The sequence below is a fragment of the Leopardus geoffroyi genome, chromosome A2 (assembly GCF_018350155.1).
Source record: "Leopardus geoffroyi isolate Oge1 chromosome A2, O.geoffroyi_Oge1_pat1.0, whole genome shotgun sequence".
Taxonomy (NCBI): Eukaryota; Metazoa; Chordata; class Mammalia; order Carnivora; family Felidae; genus Leopardus; species Leopardus geoffroyi.
Window position 1 is genome coordinate 12,956,360 of NC_059331.1, and position 23,465 is coordinate 12,979,824.

The 23,465-nt window shown below is 55.4% G+C and overlaps 2 protein-coding genes across 3 annotated transcripts; one reads left to right on the forward strand and one right to left on the reverse strand.

Annotated features, from left to right (window-relative positions):
* Positions 1-506: 506 nt before the first annotated feature.
* BST2 (bone marrow stromal cell antigen 2) lies at positions 507-16,740 on the reverse strand. 2 transcript variants are annotated; one of them, XM_045492502.1, is made up of 6 exons: positions 16,394-16,740; positions 2,640-5,060; positions 1,786-1,861; positions 1,429-1,489; positions 1,043-1,174; positions 507-809 (listed from the first exon to the last, which is right to left on the reverse strand). In XM_045492502.1, the coding sequence occupies exons 2-5, from the start codon at positions 2,883-2,885 to the stop codon at positions 1,054-1,056; spliced, it is 504 nt and encodes a 167-aa protein (XP_045348458.1). In that variant the 5' UTR covers positions 2,886-5,060; positions 16,394-16,740; the 3' UTR covers positions 507-809; positions 1,043-1,053. The 2 variants fall into 2 exon arrangements, with proteins under 2 accessions (XP_045348458.1, XP_045348457.1); XM_045492501.1 differs by lacking the exon at positions 16,394-16,740 and having other exon boundaries at positions 1,735-1,861; positions 2,640-3,608.
* Positions 16,741-16,977: 237 nt separating this feature from the next.
* On the forward strand, positions 16,978-21,967 carry MVB12A (multivesicular body subunit 12A). The gene is made up of 9 exons (XM_045492497.1): positions 16,978-17,157; positions 17,266-17,364; positions 17,495-17,591; positions 18,899-19,025; positions 19,798-19,917; positions 19,993-20,099; positions 20,338-20,399; positions 20,700-20,756; positions 20,933-21,967. Exons 1-9 carry the CDS (start codon positions 17,068-17,070, stop codon positions 20,993-20,995), a joined length of 822 nt encoding a protein of 273 aa, XP_045348453.1. The 5' UTR covers positions 16,978-17,067; the 3' UTR covers positions 20,996-21,967.
* Positions 21,968-23,465: the final 1,498 nt, after the last annotated feature.

A 23,465-nucleotide genomic window follows, 5' to 3' on the forward strand; every position in this document is an offset into this window, starting at 1 on the left:
GGAGGGGTTCCCAGAGTGGGGCACTGCAGGATGAATAGGAGTTTGGGGCGGGGGCGAGCCTTGTGACAAAGACCTGGCGTGTGTGTGTGTCTGCAGATCTAGGTTTGAGTACCAGCCCCGAATTTCTGTGGGATGGGATTGGAAAGTACAAAAGGATGTCCCCCGTCACAGCCTTGGTTTCCTTACTGGGACACGCCTCGGAAGATCCAGTGAGGAAGTGAGAGTAGATAGGAGAGCACGAATAGATTGCCCCGCGCACAGCTGGTGAGGGTGTATACACAGTCCTTCAAGACAGTCCCACTGAGGAGGGCCAGGGAGGCGGTGGGATGCTGCCTGCCCAAACCCAAGGGGTTCCTGGGAACATTCTGGAGCAGCATGTGGTGTGGATGTCTGTGGGTGTCCACATTTGCCTGCAGGACAGGCCCCAGACGCAGTGGGGTGACACAATGGCACTCCAAGAACTTCAGAGCAATGTCTTTCTCCCCGGAAGGGGTGTTTACTTTTTAAGGAGGTCAAAGACCTCAGAGGACAGTGAGCTTCCAGAAACCGTGACAGCAAGAAGTAGGTCTCCCCATCCCATGCCCTGCCCAGCGCTGCAAGGGGGAGGGGGCGGGGAGGCCCGAGGGGGAGGCAGCCCTGGGCCAGCTCCCCCGTTTGTCCAACCTCAAGGCTTCTCCGTGTACCTCCAGCTGCTGCCTGGCCCCCCCTTCCCCTGCCTGTGCCACAGCGTGGCCTCTTCAGAACCGGTCAGGTCAGGTCAAGCCTCCAAGGGAAAAGCAGAGCTGGAACGGACCAGTCCAGACTGTGGCCTAAGAGGCATCATAAGAGGGACTCAGGGTGGACGAAGGGGAACAAAAGACGCCCCGCCCCCTCCCTAAGCCTCGCCTCGGGGCCCCTGGCCTCCTCCCCATTCAGTGACCTCTCTCTCCCTCCCCCAAACCCCTCCCTGTGCAGGCAGGCCGCCTCCCCAAATCCTGGCTCGTCCTGGACTCCCTCCTTTCCGTCCCCAGCTTTCTTCTACCCCAGGCCGCCCCCTTCTTACCCGCAGGGACCTCAGGCCAGCAGAGCAACGAAGGCCAGGAGCAGATGCACAGAGACCACCAAGGGGCTGAGCGCTTTCAAGGAGCTGGCAGACGCGACTTCCTTTTTCTTGCTCGAGGTCTCAGTCCCTTTTCTGGGGGAAGATGTGGGCACGACTCAGGCAACCGCCCGGGACTGATTGCCACCAGCTCTATCCTCGTCGCCCCTCAGAATCTCCCCTCTCCCCCCGCACCAAGTCAGTGGGGAGGAGAGTGGGCTTGTAGGACCAGAGGGGCAAGGATGGGATTCAAACTTTGCGTGCAAAGGGGGTCCGGGGTCTCGGGGTAGGACGACGGGGGGTAGGACGGGCGGGTGGAAGGGGCGTGGTCGGGGGGGCGTGGCGCCAACCTCAGTCTTTCCACCTCCACCGAAGCGTTCTGCAGCTTGTGCTTCAACTCCTCGATCTCTCCTAAGGTGGGAGAGAAACGGCGGGGTGGGGTGGGGGGGAACCTGTCAGCACAGTGGCACCGTCCTTCACTAGGCTCCATCCTGGGACCTAAGACCGCCTCCGCCCCCCCCCCCCCCCCCCCCCCCCCCGCCATGCCACCCCATCTTGGAAACCTGAGGTCCTCCTTTCACACCCTCCACTGGGTTTTCCCTGGCAGCTCCCTAGCGACTCCAACCCTGGGGTCCTCCCTCTCCCCTCTTCAATACTTGACCCATCCCTCCGAATCCGTCTCCTTGGAAAGCTTTCTGCTTTCTCACCCCGAAGTTCCTCCCCTTTCGCGAGCCACTCCTGGCTCTGGGCCTTCTCCATCTCCAGGGAAGCCAACAGGGTTACCTGGGACAGAGGGGAGGGCTAGAGACTGGGGTTCTGGCCTAGAGGGGGGGCTGCTGACCAGGGCCCCAGACTCCCTCCCCAGACCCTAGGTTCAGAGGGGTCCAGGTCCAAACCCCTTTCAGATTCACCTCCGATCTTCCCTGCACCCCAGTCTCCCGCCTCCAAGTATGGCCACAACCTCCCATCCTCCCAGGGCCGCTAAGGATGTGATCCTCGAAATAGGGGGTTTGAGGCCCCCAACGTGGGAATTTGGAGGCTCCCTATGCCCAAACCCTAGGAGAAACTCCTAGACCTCTTTTTGCCCAAGATTTAGAGGTCCCCTCTAGCCCAGAACACAGGGGGATTTCTGAGCCCAAGTTAGACATCAGCGGGAGTTTCAAGGTCCCCCATATCGGGACCCAAATGAAAGTTTCAAAGTCTCTCTCTCATTCAGTGGATGTATAAAGAGCCCCTTCCCTTCCCAACCCCTAGATGGGATCTCTGCTATACAGGTGCCAAGAGGAGTTTCTAGCCCCCCCACAGCAGGCTGGAGGTTTTTGCACATCCTAGCGGGGATACTGACACACCCGATTTGGATGCTCCAAGGAGTTTTAAGGCCCTGCCCCACACCAGCACTGCTGAGAGAATTCAGAGGTCCCCAAAGCCTGATGGGGGGTTATTGGGACTCAGGTCCCTATATGAGGGTCCAGGGGCAGTTTCAAGTCTGTCTTTATCTCCATCTAGACCGGTGGGGACCACCCACGCACGGGGGGCCTCTCCAGGAACTGCAGTAGCTTACCACAGTCTCGTTGCAGGTGGCAGCCTGGACCTCGGTCCTCAGTAAGCTTTCCCAGGCTTGGGTTAGCCGGACCTCCAGGAGGCGGGTGACACCATGACACTCCTCCTCTGCTAGGAGGCCATCCTTGCAGGCTTTGCTGTTGGCCTTGACAATAAAGATGGCCAGGGCCACACACAGACCCAGCACCGCCAGGATCAGGAAGCCCCCCAGCCACATCTGCCACCCAAGACTCCGACCTTGCACCATTGACTCTGAGTAGTCAGTCCTGGGCACAGGCCAATAGTGGTAAAAAGCAGGTGCCTCTAGATCTGCCCCTGAATGAGTGAGTTTGGGCAGGAGCTAGGGGGGTGCTGGGATGTCCTATTGGCTGAGGCTGCCCCCTTATTAACATAACGGCCATCCTGGCCAATGACAAAGGCTCGAGAGAATCCTTTGACCTGGAAGCTCTCGAGTGGGTATTTGCAGGCAGAAGTTTCGGCTTTCAGTTTCTATTTCCCGGGAAAGAGGTGGGTTATTTGTGCTGAATTGAAACGTTGAGCTTTTCTGGCTTGGTGTCCCCGAATGAGTTCCTGTGGGCAGAGAGCTAGGGCTGCCTGGGACACCCCATCTCAAGTTCCTGCACCTCCCCTGCAGGTAACTGAGGGTGACAGCAGCAGTTACGGGGCGTCTGGTGCATGCCAGCCTGCTGTTCACGTGTACCAGGACCTGAGGAGGCAGAAGCTGCCGTTGATTCAGCCTCAAGCCGGAGAAACTGAGGCTGAGAGGTGTGTGGAAGACTAGGGGCAGGGCCTGGCTCTGACCCAACAGGCTGGATATTGTGTTTAGGGGTCTCTGTGGTGACCCAGCCGGGGCTCACTTAGCGTCCCTGGGCCCACCGAGGGGACTATAGGAAACCATGCAGGGTGTCTGAGGAAGGACTGGAGGCTGGGAAAATGAAAGCCCAAGCCCAGAGAGGCTCTGGATGCCCCCCACCCTCCGACCCCGCCCTCCACGCAGGCCGCAGTTCTCAACTTGGCCACCAGGGCCAACAAATAAAGTCGCCCAGGTCCCTGTCCTGGCTCCAGCAGGAAACAGGCTCCGACTTCTAGATTCTGCCTCTTTATCCCAGGGCACCAAGTAAACCCTCTGAACCTCCATTTTGTCATCTGTAAAGTGGGGCAATAACAGGGGCGGCCTCGTCAGTAGGGGCCAGTGAGGAGTTTCTAGCAAAGTGCTTTGGTGTCCAGTAGGCGCTCAATGGATGCAGGGCAGGAAGAAAGGTGGATGACACAGAAATACGGCCATTCTGAGGAAAGACAACCTGGTCCATTTGGGATACGGTGAACCCAAAGTGCCCGGGGAGTGTCGGGGGTCCAGGGAGAGGCCTCGGAAGGGGCCGGACTCAGCAGCCAAATAACAAAGAATGGGGGGATCTTGCTGAAGCGCCTTGAGGAGGGGTCTCCCACCCTGGCCAGGGCCCTACGTGCAAACACGTGACCCTTGGCAAAGCTGACTTTGCCCTGCGCTGGCCTTCAAACTTTGGGGTCGGCTCGGGACCACAACTGCAGGTCAGAGGCCGAGGTTGTGGGTGAAGAGCCCTTGTAGGACCTGGGCGAGTGATTTCCTCTCAGCCTCGGTTTCTGCAGCTCTAAAATGGGTGTGATTGATAATAGAACCTTTTGGGGCGCCCTTAATTTCTGCGGCTGACGCGAGTGCCTTACTCCCCTTGCTCTGGCCCTGGCCCTGGCAAACAGTAAGTTTTTCCCTCTAAAATTCCAGTGGAAACGGGCTGCCATTTTTCTGATTTTAGCTTTGTTACTTTTTTTTTTTTTTTTTAAAGGATCATTTTATCTTAGAATAGTTTTGGATTTGCAGAAAAATAGCGAAGACGGTACAAAAACGTTCCATTTTCTCCTCCTTTGAACATCTTCCATGTCTATGGCACCTCTGTTATCATGACCGAACCAATACTGATAACTAACGTCTTACATTATTAGTAACTAAAGTCTATACACTATTCAGATTCCCTCAGCTTTTCTTAATGTCCTCTTTCGGACCTAGGACCCCAGGTTACATTTAGTTGCCACACCTCCTTAGGCTCTTCTGGGCTGAAAAACAGTTTCGGGCTTTCTTGCTCTTGATGACCTTGACCGTTTTGAGGACTGGTCAGGTGTTTTTGTAAGATGCTCCCCAGTTGGGATTTGTCTGGTGTTTTTCCATGGTTGGCCTGGGGTGACAGTTTGGGGGAGGACCGCAGAGGTGAGGCGTCCTTCTTGGCGCACATGCCGTCAGCGTGACTTTTCACTACGATGTTGACCTTGACCACCGGGCTGAGGCGGCCTCTGTCAGGTGTCTCCACTGTGAAGTTACTCTCTGCCCCCTTTCGGTGCGGTGCCCTGTGGAAGGAAGTCAGGGTGTGCAGCCCATGCCTAAGCCCACATCCTGGGGAAGAGGGAGAAGCACAAACAGCACTTTTTCTTTTTGTGGTTAATCTTTTCCTTCTTTCCTCCCTCCCTCCTCCCCCCTCCCTTTTTCTTTTCTTTCTTTCTCTTCTCTCCTCTCTTTTCCTTCCTTCCTTCCTCCCTCCCTTTCTTTTCTTTTTCTTTCTTTCTTTTTCCTCCCTCCCTCCCCCTCTCCCTTTCTTTTCTTTCTTCCTCTCTCTCCTTCCTTCCTTCCTTCCTTCCTTCCTTCCTTCCTTCCTCCCTTCCTTCCTCTATACCCAGCATGGAGCCCAACATGGGGCTTAAACTCACGATCCTGAGATTAAGACCTGAGCTGAGATCACGAGTCAGATGCTCAGGGGCACCAGGGTGGATCAGTCGCTTGAGCATCTGACTCTCAGTGTGGCTCAGGTCATGATCTTGCGCTTCCTGGGATCAAGCCCCGCGTCTGAGCTGATGGCACAGGGCCTGCTTGGGATTCTCTCTCCTTCTCTCTCTTTCCCTCCCCCCCTTCTCTCTCTCTCTCTCTCTCTCTCTCTCAATCTCGAAATAAATAAATAAAAACATTTAATTTAAAAAGAGTTGGATGCTCAACCGACTGAGCCACCCAGATGCCACTTTTTGTGCTTAATCTTGACAGGATAATGTAGGGACACTGAAGAAACAAACTTTTTTTTATTAAAAAATTTTTTTTAAACATTTCTTTATTTTTGAGAGAGAGACAGAGATTGAGTGGGGAAGGGGCAGAGAGAGGGAGGCACAGAATCCGAAGCAGGCTCCAGGCTCTGAGCTGTCAGCACAGAGCCTTACGTGGGGCTTTAACTCATGAACAGCGAGATCATGACCTGAGCCAAAGTCAGACGCTTAACTGATTGAGCCACCCAGGTGCCCCGAAAAAACTTCTTAAGGTCATCCTCAATCCTGCTCCCTTCACTCAGCTGTTTTGTTTTTTTTTTTTAATTTAAAAAAAATGTTTATTTATTTTTGAGACAGAGAGAGAAACAGAGCACAAGCAGGGGAGGGGCAGAGAGAGATAGGGAGACACAGAATCGGAAGCAGGCTCCAGGCCCCGAGCTGTCAGCACAGAGGCCAACACGGGGCTCGAACCCACGAACTGTGAGATCATCACCTGAGCTGAAGTCTGGCACTTAACCAACTGAGCCGCCCAGGGGCCCCTCAGGTGTTTTATTTCTGTTCATTAAACTACACAAGTATTTCACTGAGCTGACTAAATGCCTTACTTTTGAGGTGTTTTCAGTTGTGCATAGCCCTGGGTGGGTCCTCTCCAGCCTGGTAGGAAGGCGCTGGCCCAAGGGTCCTCACTCAGGGGCAGTTCTGCCCCCAGGGGACATTTGGCGTTGTCTGCAGTTTTCTGTTTTTGTTTTTTCTTAAGTTTATTGCTTTATTTTGAAAGAGAGAGCGAGCCAGCACGAGCAGGGGAGGGACAGAGAGAGAATCCCAAGCAGGCTCCACCTGTCAGTGCAGAGATAGATGCAGGGCTCGAACTCACTAACTGTGAACCGAAATCCAGTCAGATGCTTAACTGGCCGAGCCACCCAGGCGCCCCTGGAGACAGTTTTGATTGTCACAAACTTCATATTAGGGTTGAGTGGAGGGGCACTACTGGCATCGGGTGGGTGGAGACCAGGGATGCTGGTCAGTGCCCTCCCGCGCCCAGGACGGCTCCGCCGCAGAGAACGACCCCGGAGGAGAAGCCCTGGCCCGGTCCTGGTACAGGTCTGGAGGCCGCTGGGCCCGGCCCGCTTGGCCCTGGGCCAGCTCCTGCACCCGCCGGGCCTGCCTGCTTGTAGGATGGCTGTGACGGCGGCTGTCCCCAGCTGCTCCGAGGACAGGGGCAAGGCGCAAGTGAAAAGGCACTGAGCTCAGCGCTCGACTCCTCCCCACTGTCCTGTCTGTCTGTCTGTCCGTGTCATCCTTTGATAAGTTGTGGATCCAATGTGTTCTTTCCTTAGACCGAATTCCCAGGGATGTGGTTACTGGGTCCCAGGGGATGTGTGTCTCCCTGACTCTCACTTTCCCTAAAGAGGAATCCAGAATTCAGTCTGTTCCTGCCCCTGCAGGGAGTGGATGCTTGTCTCTCCACGTGTCCGACGCGCCTGTGTCCTTCCAGCCACTTCCCGTCCCTGGCTCTCAGGCCTTCCTCTGCCACAGGGCAGGCCGGCTCCGAGGTGGCCCCCACCCGCTGCGGCCACTGCCCTGGGTCCACGGTTCAGTCAGCACCAGCTTCTCAGTCCCGGCCTCTCACTCGGCCCCAGGGCTGAATGTTGGCATTCAAAGCACGTTTCACACTGGGGAAGGTCACGGAGAAGATGTGCAGGTTGGTTGACCAATGAGCCGGACCCAGACACTTGGAGGCTTCTCGCCCCCCTCCCCTATCCCTGGCATGTACCTTCTGCCCATTTTTCCCACATTAGGAACCACCTCAAGGACACAACCTTGAGAGAGAGCAAGGTGTTGTTGAGCCCATCCATCTGTATCCGTGTTGAGGTCCCTTGTAGAAACCCTTAAGATTCTGGTGGGCGGGCGAAGAGAGTTACCCACCCCGCTGCCTCCCCAGACAAGCCTCATGAGGGAGTTTCCCTCCTTATTTAACCTGCTTCCTACCATCTGGAGCTGCCTGCCTCTTTCTTCGGTCCCTCCCTGCCCTCCGGGTCTGGGGGCCGTTTCAGATCTCACCCGGGCAGCTCCCCAGCTCCGGAGGTGGGGAGACAACAGCTAGAAGGCGGCCAGGAGACCAGAACAATGGGCCTTGGGACAGAGGCACCTGCAGGGACAACCCGGAGTTGGCCATCGACCCGTTTGGGATGGGGTGGGGGGGGGGGGCATGGCTCGTATATCAGATGTTTGTGGACTGTCATGTGAGTATGGGGACGCCCCGAAAATGCTGGCCGGTGTGACTGGCACGCCGCGCGGTGGCGGAAGAAGGAAGCGCGGTGGGCTGGGCCCCACCGCAGCTGCGCGCGCCGGCTCCTGAGTCACAAGGTTGGAAGGACAGCTGAGGTTAAAGAATGCGCAGCGACTGCCGGCTTAGGGGCTGGCAGACGAGGTGGGACGGCAGGATACTTAAGTTGGAGGCCTTAGCACGCCGTTTTGCGTCGCTGGGAGGGTGCAGGCAGCGTGTGGGGGACCCTGAACACCAAGGAAAGCAACGAGAGCCCCAGCCAGTGGGGCAGCTCCCCAATTCCGGAAATGTACATGATAAGCGGATATACTCCGGGGGCGCCTGGGTGGCTCAGTCTGTTAAGTTTCCGACTCGTGGTTTGGGGCCCAGGACACGGTCTCACGGTTTGAGTTCGAGGCCCCCGCCGGGCTCTGCGCGGACAGTGCGGAACCTGCTTGGGATTCTCTCTCTCACCCTCTCTCTGCCCCCTCCCCTGCTCTCTCACTCTCAAAAATAAATAAACATTACAAAAAAAAAAAAAAAAAAAAGGAGCGAATATACCCCCACTGGGCCTGTTTATAGGTATAGCTGCCAAGTGCCAGCAAAAGGCCAGGGAAAGTCTCCAGGCATGGGTGGTGCGCCTATGAGATCCAGGGGGCGATGGCATTTCTCTTACTGGGCAGGACGCAGAGAAAACGAGCAGCACCGCCAGCCCACTCCCTGCCCTCTGGTAGCACCTGGGTGATGCCCAGGGAACTCAGGTACTCACTCCCTTCTAGATTAGATTATTCTAGCCTGCAGGGAGGCTCGGCCAAATGAGGGGGACCTCCCTGGGCACGGGGCCCTGGAAACCTGTAGAAGAGCTACAGCAAATGCTTAGCGAGCTGGGAAGGAGACAGGACATTTATACCCCTCTCTCTGAAGGCCCTGATCGGGCCCCAGTCAGTCACCGCAGGAATGAAAGATAAAATTTTCCGGTCCCCTTCCGGAACCTACCATGGGACAGTGATACCCATGCTGAGCCTAGCTGTGGGCCAAGATAAAGTTTTTAAGTTTACTTACTTATTTTGAGGGAGGGAGAGAGAGGCAGAGAGAGAGAGAGAGAGAGAATCCCAAGCAGGCTCCGAGTTATTAGCACAGGACCTCGATCTCACGAACTGTGAGATCATGACCCGACCTGAGATCAAGAGTTGGATGCTTAACCCTCTGAGCCACCCAGGTGCGCTGTGGGACAAGACATTTATGACACTGGGCCAATCCATTGCTGATCTGGGGAAACTGACAAATCCCGAGAATGGGTAGAGGGTGTGGGAAAGACCCAAGACAGAGAGGGAGACCAAGAAGCCAAAAGACTATTCCAATTGATAGTAGAGGGTCCAATAAAGGTAACCTGGAGGCAAATATGGTTTGACCTCATTGCTGTCAGGACCCCACCTGGAAAGACGGGTCAGCAAAACCGTGCTGTGCCGGCTGGCCTGTGGAAAGCCTTCAACCGTGAACAACGGTTCGGATCTGCCCAGCCTGACCCTCCCATCCCTGATGCCCCTCGCTGCTCCAGCAGAGGCCTCGGGGATACAGGCCTAGTCAGGGTGGGTGCCTCCCACAGCCTGGCCACAGGATGCAGGCCAAGAGTACCTCGAGGTGAGGGTTGTGGGGGCACTTGGAGGCCCCATAGTGAGCTCATTCTTTACTGGTCGCCCAGAAACAAACAGAAGTTGACATCTCTGGTGGGTACTGGAGCTGGAGGTGCTCTAACACGTGGTGACCCTCAGGTGTTTCCAGCTCCTTCAGTGCCATCGATGGTTACAGAGGGCAAACAGTTACGGCCAGGAAGATCTCTTTGACCCTGCAGATTGAGAGTTCTCCCCCATGAGAATGTGAGGTTTTTATTTCTCCAGTACCAGAGAACATCCTGGGCACGGACAGCCTACAAGGTCAAAGTCTGCGAACCTCTAACAGCGAAGTCTGCCTCTGGGTTAGAGTTACCAAACCAGCACTGAGGGGAAATACCAACTGGGAACCAGTAGGCCAGCCACCCCCAGGAAAGAGTGATGCTGTGAAACGATCAGTTGCCTGACGGGCTGTCCAAGAACTTCACCAAGTTGGTATGGTGCCCCTTGCCCCCAGCGCTTTCTATTTCGATTCCTACTGGTCCAGTACGGCTGGTAGAAAAAAAACAGATGCTCACGGCAGACGGTTGAGAATTGAACAGGGCGTTGTCCCCCGACATTGCCACCATCTTAGACAGCTCGGCCATGGTCCCGGTTGTGTATCATGCCGCTCCAGACTCACCAAATGCCTTTCCCAGTGTACCTCTGGCCACTAGACGTGAAGTCAATTTGCCTTCACGTGGGAGGGACAACAGCGGACCTTGCAGCTGCTTCCCAGGGCTGTCTGCCAGCCCCGCCACCTGTCACAGGATGGTGGCCCAAGACTTGTCCCCGATCTCGCTCCTCACATCAGAAAACGGGCCCGTTACACTGATGACATGATGTTGACATGTAAAGACCTGCCTCTGCTGCAGAGCCCTCTACAGACTTCCCTGGAACCATCCGTGAGTGGGAGGATGGGTGGTGAACCTACAGGAAACTCGAGGCCCAGGCACCGCCACGAAGTTTTTGGGAGTCACTTGGTTGGGTAAGATGCACATTGTCCCAGAAGCTGTTATTGACATGTTGTGAGCTGGTCCTAAGGTGCGAGTTCCTAAGGTGAAAGAGGGGCAGGCCTTTGGAGGGGTTAGGAGGACCTTTATTCCCTCTCTGGCGTCATTTTCCTCCGTCCCTTATACTGCTTGGTAAAGAGAGGGCCCATGTGGGACTGGGGATCGGGGCAAAAGCGGCCTTGGAGAAGGCAAAGCTACTCATGAAGCCAATGAAGGCTCTGGGCAGCTCCCAAGCAAGGCTACTGTCTGAGTTAGATGTGCCTGTGACTCCACAGAGTCTGGGTTGGGCGCTGTGCCAGAGACGACAGAAGGAGAGAATGCCCTAGGACTTTGGTCTCGGCCGTGGAAGGGGCGGAAATCCGATATGCCCCAAAGAGCAACAGCTCCCAGGTGTATACACTGTGCTCCTTCGCGTTGAGCCTCTCACGAAGGGACAGCGTGTCGTGGGAGGAACTTCCCTGCCTGTCCAGGGGCAGGTTGAGAATAGGGCCCACGGACTCACCTCTGTCCTGGCTCAAACTCCCACTTTGACTAAGGGAAGCCGACTGACAGTGCTGGAGCACCCTATCTACCAGCCCACCAGAAAGAGGGTGCCTCTAGGCCCTGTAGAGGACCTAGACCTTCCAAGTGCCCCCACCCCTGGTCCCGTGGTGGCCCCAAGGCCCGTAAGGAGAGTGGCACATTTCTGCTCATGCCTGGTATACAGATGGGTCTAGTCTAGTCGGGGCAACCTACCCACGGGAGCTGCAGCCACTATTCAGCTCAACACTGACACCATCTGGGTGGAAACGGGAACAAACCACAGCAGCCAGTGGGCTGACCTCGGAGCCGTTTGGCTGGTGATCACACAGGAGCCCAGGCCGTTAACCCTTCTGCGCTGATAGTTGGGCTCTTTTATTTATTTCTCATTTTTTTTAATGTTTATTTATTTATCTTGAGAGAGAGGGAGAGCACGAGCGAGGGAATCCCAAGCAGGCTCCACGCTGTCAGCACAAAGCGCGACGCGGGGCTCGAACTCACAAACCGTGAGATCATGACCGAAGCCAAAATCAAGAGTCGGATCTTAACCGACGGAGCCACCCGGGTGCCCTGATAGTTGGGGCTGTTTTAAAAGGATGAACCCTGTGGCTTGGGCAACAGAAAGCTAAGAGGTGGATGATCATGAGTAAGCCTTTGCGGGGCCAGGGTGTGTGGAAAGACGTTTGGGTTCACCTGCGGGAGCCTGAGGCACCCTCACTGTCTCCCACATCCGGGCTTGTAAGGCGCTGAATCCCCCCTGGCATTCAAGGAAGCTGATGCCCTAGCCCAGGTATGAGCCCTGGCAACCGACCCTTCGGTAGATAAAGCAGATTGGCTGCAGGGGAAGAGTGGCCACGGCGGCACTTGGGTGGGATGCTGTATTGCCAAGGATACCAGATTGCTCCTGAGAACCAGTGACTTGGTTAATGCAGTAATATCATAAAATTTTTTAAGTGTTTATTTATTTTTGAGACAGAGAGAGACAGAGCATGAGCGGAGGAGGGGTAGAGAGAGAGAGAGGGAGACACAGAATCCGAGGCAGGCTCCAGGCTCTGAGCTGTCAGCATGGAGCCTGATGCGGGGCTCCAACTCACGAGCTGTGAGATCCTGACCTGAGCCGAAGTCGAATACCCCACCGAGGCGTTGAGCCACCCGGGCGCCCCTAATGCAGTAATATCATGCCCTGTGTGTTCTAAACAATGCCCAAGGCAACTGACAAAAAAGTCTGGGGCCATCCATCGGAGTTCTCAACCGGTAAGGGACAGGCAAGTTGATTATATTGGCCCTTTCCCTCTGAGGGAGGGTTCTAACTATGGCTTGGGTTGTGTGGTCATGGTGTCTGCTCTGACCCAAGCTTTCCCTTGTCACCACGCAAACCAGGCCGCCACCATTAGGGGATTAGAGAACACTGAGTACGATGTGTGGATACCCTCACCAAACAGACAAGTGGCTGGGGTCGCATTTTAAGAGTCATGATGTGTGAGACTGAGCAAAAGAACATTACAGCGGATGGAGGTTCCGCCTCCTGTGTAACCCACAAGCAGCAGGATTGGTAAAAGGAAGAATGAAATATTAAAGCAGCAGATGAAATTACCAACAGGTCAAACCACCTTGGCCAGGTGGCCAAAGTACCATCCCAGGCTTAATGGATTGGAATGAACAACCAATTGCCCCATATGCCAGACTGGGGACCCCAGTCAAAGCACCCAATATCGTAAAGGTGTGGGAGTCTCAGGGGAGAGCTATCGCCCTGACTCTCCCTGTACATCAACGTGCTGGGCTGAGGAGGACACCGAGTCTCATCACGCCCGGGGAGAGGCATTTATCTACGAGATGTGTGATGGGACATCCAGCCAGGGTTGGAGAGTTATTTCACACCCTGGGTCGGGGGGAGCTGCCCAGTCCCCACTGGGAAAGGGGAGAAGACGGGGACCCTGGTCTAGCACATCCTGCCCCCCGTCCATCTCCCCACGCCTGACAGTGCTGCCTCCCCTGGCCAACCAGCATGGTGTGCACAACCTGATCAAGTTCCTGAAGCCACAGTCACATATTTAAAAAAATTTTTTTTTTTTTTATTTTGAGAGAGAGGGAGTGAGAGCAAGCTGGGGAGGGGCAGAGAGAGAAAGAGAGGGAGAGAGGGAGAATCCCAAGCAGGCTCCGCGCTGTCAGCCCGATGCGGGGGCTCGATCCCACAAACCCATGAGATCAGGACCGCAGCCGAAATCAACAGTTGGGACGCTTAACGGCGCCCAGGCGCCCCCTAGCTGCAGTCACATTAACGAGAAGGGTTCCCCATGCGAGTTTCTACGAAATATCTGTCTTCTTGACCTTAGACTTCTACTGCCCCCGTGGTGTCCGCTCACGGGATAGGCACGTGATGGAAATACCTTTCTACAGAGGGCCCACTTGTGTGCCTGGCAAAGGAATACAGTCCAAACGGTTGGGGATGCAGGCGGCTGCCCTTTAGCTTGTCAGGATTGTCGTGGTGTACCCAGCCCGTGATGTACCCCCCCCCCCACTACTCCAGGGAGGGGATTGGAAGGCATTAGAGCAGTACATTAAGGGAGCACAAACGAGGACACGTGCTCACAATTCAGCGGATATTACCAGCACCGATCCAGAAACCTGACCGGTTACTGACACTGTCAATAACACCAGGCACAGGCGTTCTTCTGTCAAGTCAGTCAGACAGGCAGCCCATCAAACCGCCGACCGGAAGGGTCCCCAAAACACCACTCTCAGAGCCATTAGGTGGTTTCGCTCAGATGTGGGATGGCCCCGTGTGGCTTCAATGTGGCTTACCCTGGGTTAGAGACAGTGGAGCACTCGTGGGCTCGGGAACAGAAAAACACCACTCTAAACAGAATCAAACCAAGTGTACCAGGGACCTGGGATGGAGTCGTTCTGTCACTCTGAAGGATCGCGGCTGGCTTGGCACTGTTATGCCACCCAGGTATCGACCGGGTAATTCCAGATGGGGCCCACGGGGTGTGCGGCACAGATCTTTGGCTCGGCTTCCTCCTGGGTGGTGGGGCCGCTACCCCCTGGGTTTTCCCCAAACTCTGACTCACAGCAACCAAAGTTATCAATCTCTCTCTCTGTAAGGCCAGAAGGGCACGTTGTTTTCCACTGGTATGACCCCTCGGCTGCCATGTTTGTTCCCTCCACTGGCCTGAAGGAAGTTCTAGCAGGCATAGAAGCCCTTAGTAAGTTTACCCGACAAAGCCTGTCCTATTGAACACTGAAATGTCTCTAATGAGAAAATCTGTCCTCCAGATTAGAATGGCCTTGGGTATTATGACTGCCTTGCAAAGAGGCACCTGTGCCATTATCCGAGCAGAATGTTGTGTGTTCGTACCTGATGAGTCTATCAATGTATCATCTTTGTTAAAGCAGATGAAGACACACAAGTGAATCCCCTGAATGATCCCACCCCCATCCTAAGGGACTTAATAAATCTGTGGTTTGGGGAAGTGTAGGACTGTAAGAGCTGGTCAGGAGGGGTGGAGGGTTAGGGGAGGTCACCAAGAGGATGTGATTGCCAGTTGACCCTTGAGGTGGAACCAGGCAATCAGAGGCTCCTAACCCCCTCCCCTGTCCTTGGAATGTATGTTCTGCTCACCATTCCCACAGTGAGAGCTATTTTCAAGGATCTGCCTTGAGAGAGTAAGGTGTTGTTGAGCCTTTCCGGACACTGTATGTGACTGAACCCAGTTAAGACCCCTATATGAACTTTTAAGATTCGGGGGGGGGGGGCGGTAAGGAGATCTACTTGTCTTTCAGCCAGTGAAGACTAGCCTCCTATGTAAATCCCCTCCTTATTAAGGGACTACCATCTCCCTGGGCGCCTGGGTGGCTCAGTTAGTTGTGGCTGACTTTGTCTCGGGTCATGACCTCACAGCTCATGGGTTCGAGCCCCGCACCAGGCTCTGTGCTGACAGTGTGGAGCCTGCTTGGGACTCCCTCCCTCCCTCCCTCCCTCCCTCTCTCCTTCCCTCCCTCTCTCCCTCTTCTGCATGTTCATGGGCAGGAATTCTCTCTGCCTCTCAAAAAACAAAAACAACTTAAAACAAAACAACAACAAAAACCCTGCCCTCTACCAATCTAGAGTAGTTGACTTCTTTCTCCTTGCCCTCTGAGTGTGGGGTCCAGTTTCAAATTTCACCCAGGGAGGGGCGCCTGGGTGGCGCAGTCGGTTAAGCGTCCGACTTCAGCCAGGTCACGATCTCGCAGTCCGGGAGTTCGAGCCCCGCATCAGGCTCTGGGCTGATGGCTCAGAGCCTGGAGCCTGTTTCCGATTCTGTGTCTCCCTCTCTCTCTGCCCCTCCCCCATTCATGCTCTGTTTCTCTCTGTCCCAAAAATAAATAAACGTTGAAAAAAAAAATTAAAAAAAAAAAAAATTTCACCCAGGGAACTCTCCAGGTTTTGAACCCACATTCCTCCTAAGTACTAGGAAACTGGGGTATTTCTAGGGGAGCCCATGGTTACTTCCCTCCTGTATCTCATTATTGGGTCGTCTTTTCCAAGATGTTTGTTTCTTATGGGCATCGCCATTCAAATGTTGCATACTTTTCACACGTCACTAAATACTCTTTATTTTTTTCCCCTCCCTTCAATCATTTATGCATACAAAAACCAGACAGTGGGCCAACCCGTGATATTGCAGAAAACTGAAAAATATGTTAGAGTAGATAATACCTTGTTCCCTAATTTTTCGTATTTTCCCCCCAGAGGGGTGTAAAAGCATGGTACCGTATTAAATACTTTATATCTCATTAAAAAAAAAAACTAATTGTGTCTGGGAATGATGGAGTAGGCAGTTAGTTAGACCTGAGCTGGGGGCAAGGGCTGTGAAACATAGGTCACACATTAGAAGCCTGGGGGCACAACATTTCGACTTTGTGGCTTTCAACATCTTGGCCTTGTGGCTTCCACCAAGGTTGGCCAACCAAGAACCACAGGTGCAGAACCTGCGGTCTCCTCTCCAACCTCTACCGCAGGTGATTGCCTATGTTCATTCTAATATATTTACATTGCGGTTTCGACCCCCACCCGCTACCCTTCTGGGGGGAAGGTGGCCATGACACTTCCGGCAAGAAATTTGTAGGGCCCCAAACTTCCCCTCCCAATAAATAGGAGGAGTCCCTAAGATGATTGGAAACCACCCTCGCTAGGACCCACAAACAGAAAAAGAAAAGACACCCCTAGCCTCTCGGCAGTTGCCATCTCTGGGCGTGCCCGCTCTCCTACCTTGAAAGTGTACGGTTCTTAAAAAGCTGCTTTGTGCTTGCTGCCTTTCTTCTAGCTGTCTTTATTCAAGCGCGGATCCTCAGCTTATTCTTTCGTGGGGAATCCAAGAACCGAGACCTCCATTCACACAATGCAGAATCTCCCACCGGTAACATGAACAACTCCTCAAGTTACACACGATTTCATGGTTCACGGTGGTCCGTACTTTTTGTTATTTAAACTAATAGCTGCATAACCCATGGACGTTTCCTTTGGGATGACTTCCTAGAACTACAATTACAGTTTTTCAAATCTCTTCCTTAAATGTCCAAACGTGTCCCTGGAGAAGCCGATACCGCAAGGAATTCTGGGGAGCGTAGTTCTGGTTTGGGGCAGGCAAGACCTCGGCGCTGAGTAGAAACACTTCTGGAGGAAGTCGCTGGGCGTGAGAAGGAGACGAGACGATCTTCCGCAAACGTCGCTCATGTGCGCCTGCGCGGTGCACGGGGGCGTGACTTCATGTTCCCACGCGATTGGTCAGCCGTCTTCCAGGCACGCGCAGACAGCCCCCTCCCCAGCCCCGCCTTTCGCACGGTCCTCTGGGAGTTGTAGTTCAGACTCCTGCCCTAACACGGCCGCGGGTCGTCGGCTCGGACATCTGAGGCCGTCCTGGCCTTCGGCTCTGGGCTCGGAGGATGGATCCAGGACCCGGGACCGACACGGCGCCGCTGGCTGGCCTGGTCTGGTCGTCGGCTTCGGCGCCTCCGCCACGGGGATTCAGTGCGGTGAGCGACGTCGGGGGCCGGGGATCAAGTGGGGGCACGGGATCAAGTGGGGGCACAGGCGGCCGCGTCGGGGTAGGATCCTGGCTCTGACTCCCGTCCACATCGTAGATCTCCTGCACCGTGGAAGGGACGCCCGCCAACTTCGGCAAGAGCTTCGCGCAGAAGTCTGGCTACTTTCTGTGCTTCAATTCTTTGGGCAGCCTAGAGGTAAGGGGTGCCCACCTTCGGAATCCCCGGGGTCAGCCCACTCCCCCGTCCATTTGCGGGGCCCTCCGCCAGGGGCGCTGTTCCTGCCGCAGCATGACTGTCGCTGTGTCCTCCCCTTCCTCCCTCTCAGAATCCGCAGGAGAATGTGGTGACCGATATCCAGGTCCTGGTGGACAAGAGCCCCCTCCCACCGGGCTTTTCCCCGGTCTGCGACCCCCTGGACTCCAGTGAGGCCCGCGTCCGAGACTGGGGGCGGGGTGGGGGGCCGCGTTCGGGTCCCTGTGGGCAGGACCAGGGAGGGGCGGAGGGACGACAGGCACTTGTTTTCCGAGCCTCGACTGCCCACTCGATGCACTGGGTAATGACAGCCGGCTGAGGCGTCGAGCTCTGCTCCAGGGCGGGGCCACATGCCCTGCCCTGCGTAAAAATGTGCCATTGGCACAGCCTTTGTCCCAGAGTAAGAGTCATGACTTGTTTTATTACTGTTCCTGCTATATCTTCTTAACTGGTAGCCAAGTAGGACCCTCGCCATTTCCACGCCTTTTCATTTCCAGGCTTTTGCACACAGTTTCCTCTGCCTGGAGCACCTGTCTTCGACTCTTGGGGCTAGTTAATGCTTGATTCTCCCTCAGGTCTCTGTTTAGTCCCCGCCCCTTCTGACTCCTATAGCCCTGGTGCTGCCCTTCCAGCCCTGACCACCCTGCTTTCCAGCCACCCGGCTCTCCCTGCCTCTCACTGTGTCTTGTCATGTGTATTTGTTTTTTTGTTTTTTTTTTTTTTTATCTTTTATTTTTGAGAGAGACAGGCAGAAAACTAGCAGGGGAGGGGCAGAGAGAAAGGAAGACACAGAATCTGAAGCCGGCTCCAGGCTCCATAGCTGTCAGCACAGAGCCCCACACGGGGCTCGAACTCACAAACCACGAGATCATGACCTGAGCCGAAGTCGGACGCTTAACCGACTGAGCCACCCAAGCATTCCTTGTCATGTGTATTTGACTCTCAGGGTATATCTATTGATATTAGAGTCAGCAAGCATTTTACGTACAGGTCCAGATAGTAAATATTTTAGGCTTTGCAGGCCAGATAGTGTCTGTTGCCTTTTCCCTCCATAATCCTTTAAAAATGTGAAAAACATTCTTAGCTGTACAAAAGCAGATCTTGGCGTCTTTTGGCTCACGGACCAGAGTTTGCTGACCCCTGGATTAGAGGACTAAGGAAAAGTGAGGTTGGCAGGGCCAGGATGGGCACTCGGTTCCATCCGATCCCACAGCTACCCACCCTTGCCATAGGTGTGCACAGTCACCCCATGAATGCTTCTCCATGTCACCAAAGATAAGCCTGCCCCAATGGCCCCTAAAGGCTACATGGAGTCCCCTCCTATGGCTATACCATTCATGACTCAACCACTGACCTAAAGCTATCCAGGTAGCTGCCTTAAATAGCACCCTGGCAGGCGTCATCCTGGAGCCATCTTTGGGTCCCTTCTCTGCTTCTTTCCTCTTCTCACTCCCTTGCCCCCCACCCCCACTCCCAGAGGCCTCTGTGTCCAAGAAGAAACGCATGTGTATGAAGCTGGTGCCCCTGGGGGCTGCAGACACAGCTGTGTTTGATGTCCGGCTGAGTGGGAAGACCAAGACAGTGCCTGGATACCTGCGAGTAGGGTAGGGCCCCCCCTTACCCTCCCCCCACCTCTGGCCTCCTCCCTTGCCCTCCAAGTCCCATATCTGCCCTGCTGACCCTCAGGGAGTCTCCTGAGGTCTCCTGTGCTGCCTTTTTTTTTTTTTTTTTTTTCAACGTTTATTTGTTTTTGGGACAGAGAGAGACAGAGCATGAACGGGGGAGGGGCAGAGAGAGAGGGAGACACAGAATCGGAAACAGGCTCCAGGCTCTGAGCCATCAGCCCAGAGCCCGACGCGGGGCTCGAACTCCCGGACCGCGAGATCGTGACCTGGCTGAAGTCGGACGCTTAACCGACTGCGCCACCCAGGCGCCCCTGTGCTGCCTTTTTGAAAAAAAAAAATTTTAAGTTTGTTTCGAGAGAGAGAGAGAGTGCACGAGGGGGTGAGGGAGGGGCAGAGAGCGAAGGAGAGAATCCCAAGCAGTCCCCACAAACCGACCTGGGGCTCCAACCCCACATGAACTGTTGAGATCATGACCTGAGCTGAAACCAGCAGCTGGATGCTTAACCGACTGAGCCACCCAGGCACCCCCTCAATTTCTGCACGGTAAAACAGGGGTAATTGTATCAATCTTGTAGGGTTCTTGTGAAGAGTGAGTTGATGGGTCTGAGACGCACACTGTGGTGATCTGACCCAGCAATATTAACTAGGATGTTGCTCAGGGTGCGGGCTGCGATGCTGAAAGGAAAATCCCCCAAAGGGCTGGGGTCACCCCATCAGGCTAGGACCCCTCCCTATTTCTCTCTCCTTCTAGGGACATGGGAGGCTTTGCCATTTGGTGCAAGAAGGCCAAGGCCCCCAGGCCGGTGCCCAAGCCCCGAGCTCTCAGCCGGGACATGCGGGGCCTCTCCCTGGACCCACCTGCCCAGCCCAGGTGAGTCCTCAGGCTTGGGAAGGGGGCGGCCATGGGGGGAGTTAGGCCTGACCTGTGCTGTCCTGCCTCCACCAGCAAGGGCGGCTTTCCAGAGCGGACCCTGTCCCGGGTTGGCTCTCGGGCATCTACTCTGCGGAGGAGCGACTCCATCTATGAGGCCTCCAACCTCTATGGCATCTCAGGTGAGCGCAGAGCAAAAAACTGAGGCACGGGAGTGGGGGGTGGGGGGGGGAGGGCAAGACTTACCCAAGGTTGAATAGCCAGGAAGGGGTGGAACCAGGGTTGGAACCAGGCCTGGGCCTCCCCCATTTTGTAGAGATTGGGGGGTGGGGATGGCGTGAGCCTCTCTGCTTAGGGTGGGCGGCAGGCAGGCGTCAAGTCTCCTGTGCCTCAGCCTCTGTCCTCACTCGCTCTCCTCAGCCATGGATGGTGTTCCCTTCACACTGCACCCGCGATTTGAGGGCAAGAGCTGTGGCCCCCTGGTGAGTCTACGCTGGGCGCTGGGGGCGCCTGGGTCTGCCCCTGTCAGTGGCAGGGAGGGTCATCCGTGCCTCCAGTGCCCCAGCCCCGAGGTCCATGTTCCTGGGTTGGAGGAAGCTGGAGGGTCTCAGGCTCGGAATGGGGCATCAGGAGGGACAACTGGATGCTGGTGGCCCCAGGCAGTGGCAGGAAGGGTGAGGGGATGTTCAGGCCAATACTGAGGGAGACCCTCCTTGAGGTTCAAGGAATGGGGGTTCCAGGTTGGGGTCCCCGCCCGGGAATGATCTGCCTCTGCCCGCCAGGCCTTCTCTGCCTTTGCCGATCTGACCATCAAGTCACTGGCGGATATTGAGGAGGAGGTGGGTGCAGGGCCCAGGGTGGCATGCTGGGGTGGGGGTGGGGGTTGGGGTTCTCCCCTCCCTTCCCGTCGCCCCAGGCTCCCCCAGCCACACCCCGTCTCCCAAATGCTGGAGATCGCCCCTAGTCGTTTCCACCCCCTCACTCACTCTGTGCTCTCCTCGCTCCGCCTCCCCAGTATAACTACGGCTTTGTGGTGGAGAAGACTGCGGCTGCGCGCCTGCCCCCCAGCGTCTCGTAGCCCTTCGTCAGCCCCAGGGAAGAGTCCCCCCTGCCGGACACCCGGGACTGGCAGCCACCCCGCCCCACAGCATCTTGGGAATCTTGGTGGCGCAGGGCATTTTAGACCCTCAGCTACGCAGCGGAGGGACAGCCCTGGAGAAGGGAGCAGGACCGGTCCGCTCGGTGATGGGGTCTCTCGCCCCTGGGCCCTGCAGGGCAGGGGTGGGGGCTGGACGGAAACCAGTGCCTTCAAGTCATTTGTGTCAAAACTCTGGTGCCTGGAGGCCACGCGGGCGTCCTCCTGGCAATAAACACCTACCTGCGCTCGCCGTCTGGAGTCCCGATCCCGGCCGCCGGTCCTCTGTGGTTCAAGGTGTTCACCACGCACGCGCGGCACGAGCCAGGGGGCGGAGGTGCCCCCAGTGCAGGACATCTAAGGCGGCGCTGCCACCACTCGCCTTCTACAGAGGGGGAATCAGGCTCCGCGAGTGCCTGAGCCGGGGACGTAGGTCACAGAGAAGACCTGGTCCGCCCTTCCAGCATTGCGCAAAACGCGAATAATCGTTTCAGTCACATTTATATTGCGGGGACCTCAGCCCCAACACCTGATGCGCAGCGTCTCTTTCAGTCTTCCGGCACCCCTGTGGGAAGCCCCGGTTTTGTCTCGTTTTACGGAGCGGGAAACTGAGGCAGGGGCCGCTAAGGTCACAGCTGGGATCTGAACCCAGGGCCTGCTGTCTGAACTTTCGAGCTTCTCTACGTGTCTCTTTTCCTCTGCCGGGTGACGGGTACGTTCCGTCCATTCTCATTATTGGCAGTAGTTAGGTCCCTTAATGTCACAGCGAAAACTGAGTTAGGGAGTACCGGATTCCAAGGGGGGTTCCTACCAGCCTTTGGTCACATTTTTGTCAAGCAATCGGTACCGGGCCTTGTTTTGTGTGTGTTTCAAGACCCCGTGTTTAATACATACTGCTGATAAGTTAATGTTGAACTTCCGGCCGATAGCGCTGTTAACTTATGCCTGAACAAAGTTCATCTAACCCACACATTTTCTCCAGGAGGCACATCCCTGCCTTCTTGCGTGTGGGGACATTAGGTAGCACGAAGCACTACACGTGGGGACATTTTAATTTTTTTTTTTTTAATTTTTTTTTTTTTTTCAGCGTTTATTTATTTTTGGGACAGAGAGAGACAGAGCACTAATGGGGGAGGGGCAGAGAGAGAGGGAGACACAGAACCGGAAACAGGCTCCAGGCTCTGAGCCATCAGCCCAGAGCCTAACGCGGGGCTCGAACTCACGGACCGCGAGATCGTGACCTGGCTGAAGTCGGACGCTTAACCGACTGCGCCACCCAGGCGCCCCATATTTTTAAGTTTATTTATTTTGAGGGAGGCAGGGAAAGGCAGAGACAGAGGGGGAGAGAGAATCCCAAGCTGCCTCTGCCCTGACAGCGCAGAGCCAAGTGCAGGGCTTTAACCCCCCCAACCATGAGGTCGTGACCTGAGCCAAGTCCGAGGCCCCCCCCCCCCCCCCATCAGGCGCCTTGGGGGCTTTCTTAAACAACAAAGTTGCCAATGAAAAAGCACAACGATGTGAAAAACCTGCCACTAGGTAGACCTTTACAAAAAGGCCACCTGTTTACGGTCTGAGGGGTGAAACAAGACGCCAGAGTGTCACCACGTTCCGCCTCAGCTGGGAATGGGTCCCCCAATGCTTCAAACTACCCCCCCCCCCCCCCCCCCCGCCGCCAACCTGCTCTGTGCGTGTCCTTGAATGGCGGCAAAGTGCGCAAGTATTGGCTGGGGGGTGGGGTACAAGTGAATTTCAGCCAGTAGAACTCACAAATACGGAATCCGTGAAGAATAGGCTGGACCCATTTGTTAAACGAATAGCCCCAGACTAACACCATTTTTCTCCCACATCTGTGCTCCTTCCTTTAATGCTCTGTCTTCCCTTTTTTTTTTTTTTTTTAATTTTTTTTTTTTTTCAACGTTTATTTATTTTTGGGACAGAGAGAGACAGAGCATGAACAGGGGAGGGGCAGAGAGAGAGAGGGAGACACAGAATCGGAAACAGGCTCCAGGCTCTGAGCCATCAGCCCAGAGCCCGACGCGGGGCTCGAACTCCTGGACCGCGAGATCATGACCTGGCTGAAGTCGGACGCTTAACCGACTGCGCCACCCAGGCGCCCCAATGCTCTGTCTTCCCTAGGTCCCCACAGCTCCTGGGTGGCCCAGGTCCTGCTGCGGTCAGGAACATCCCCAGATCTCTGTGGCTTCGAAAGGCTAAGGCTTAGTTTTCATTCATCCCACGGGCCCATGGCAGAGCAGCCCCAGACTCGGCTGGTCACAGTCCCTGAAATCTGCCTGAAGGGGCTGCCACCATCCCCTGGCGACAGTGGGGGACGGACTCCAAAAGCTCTTGCACCATCAAATGCCCGGGCCTGGAAGTGCCTTTGTCAAAGTTCTGCTCACAGGTCATCGGTCAG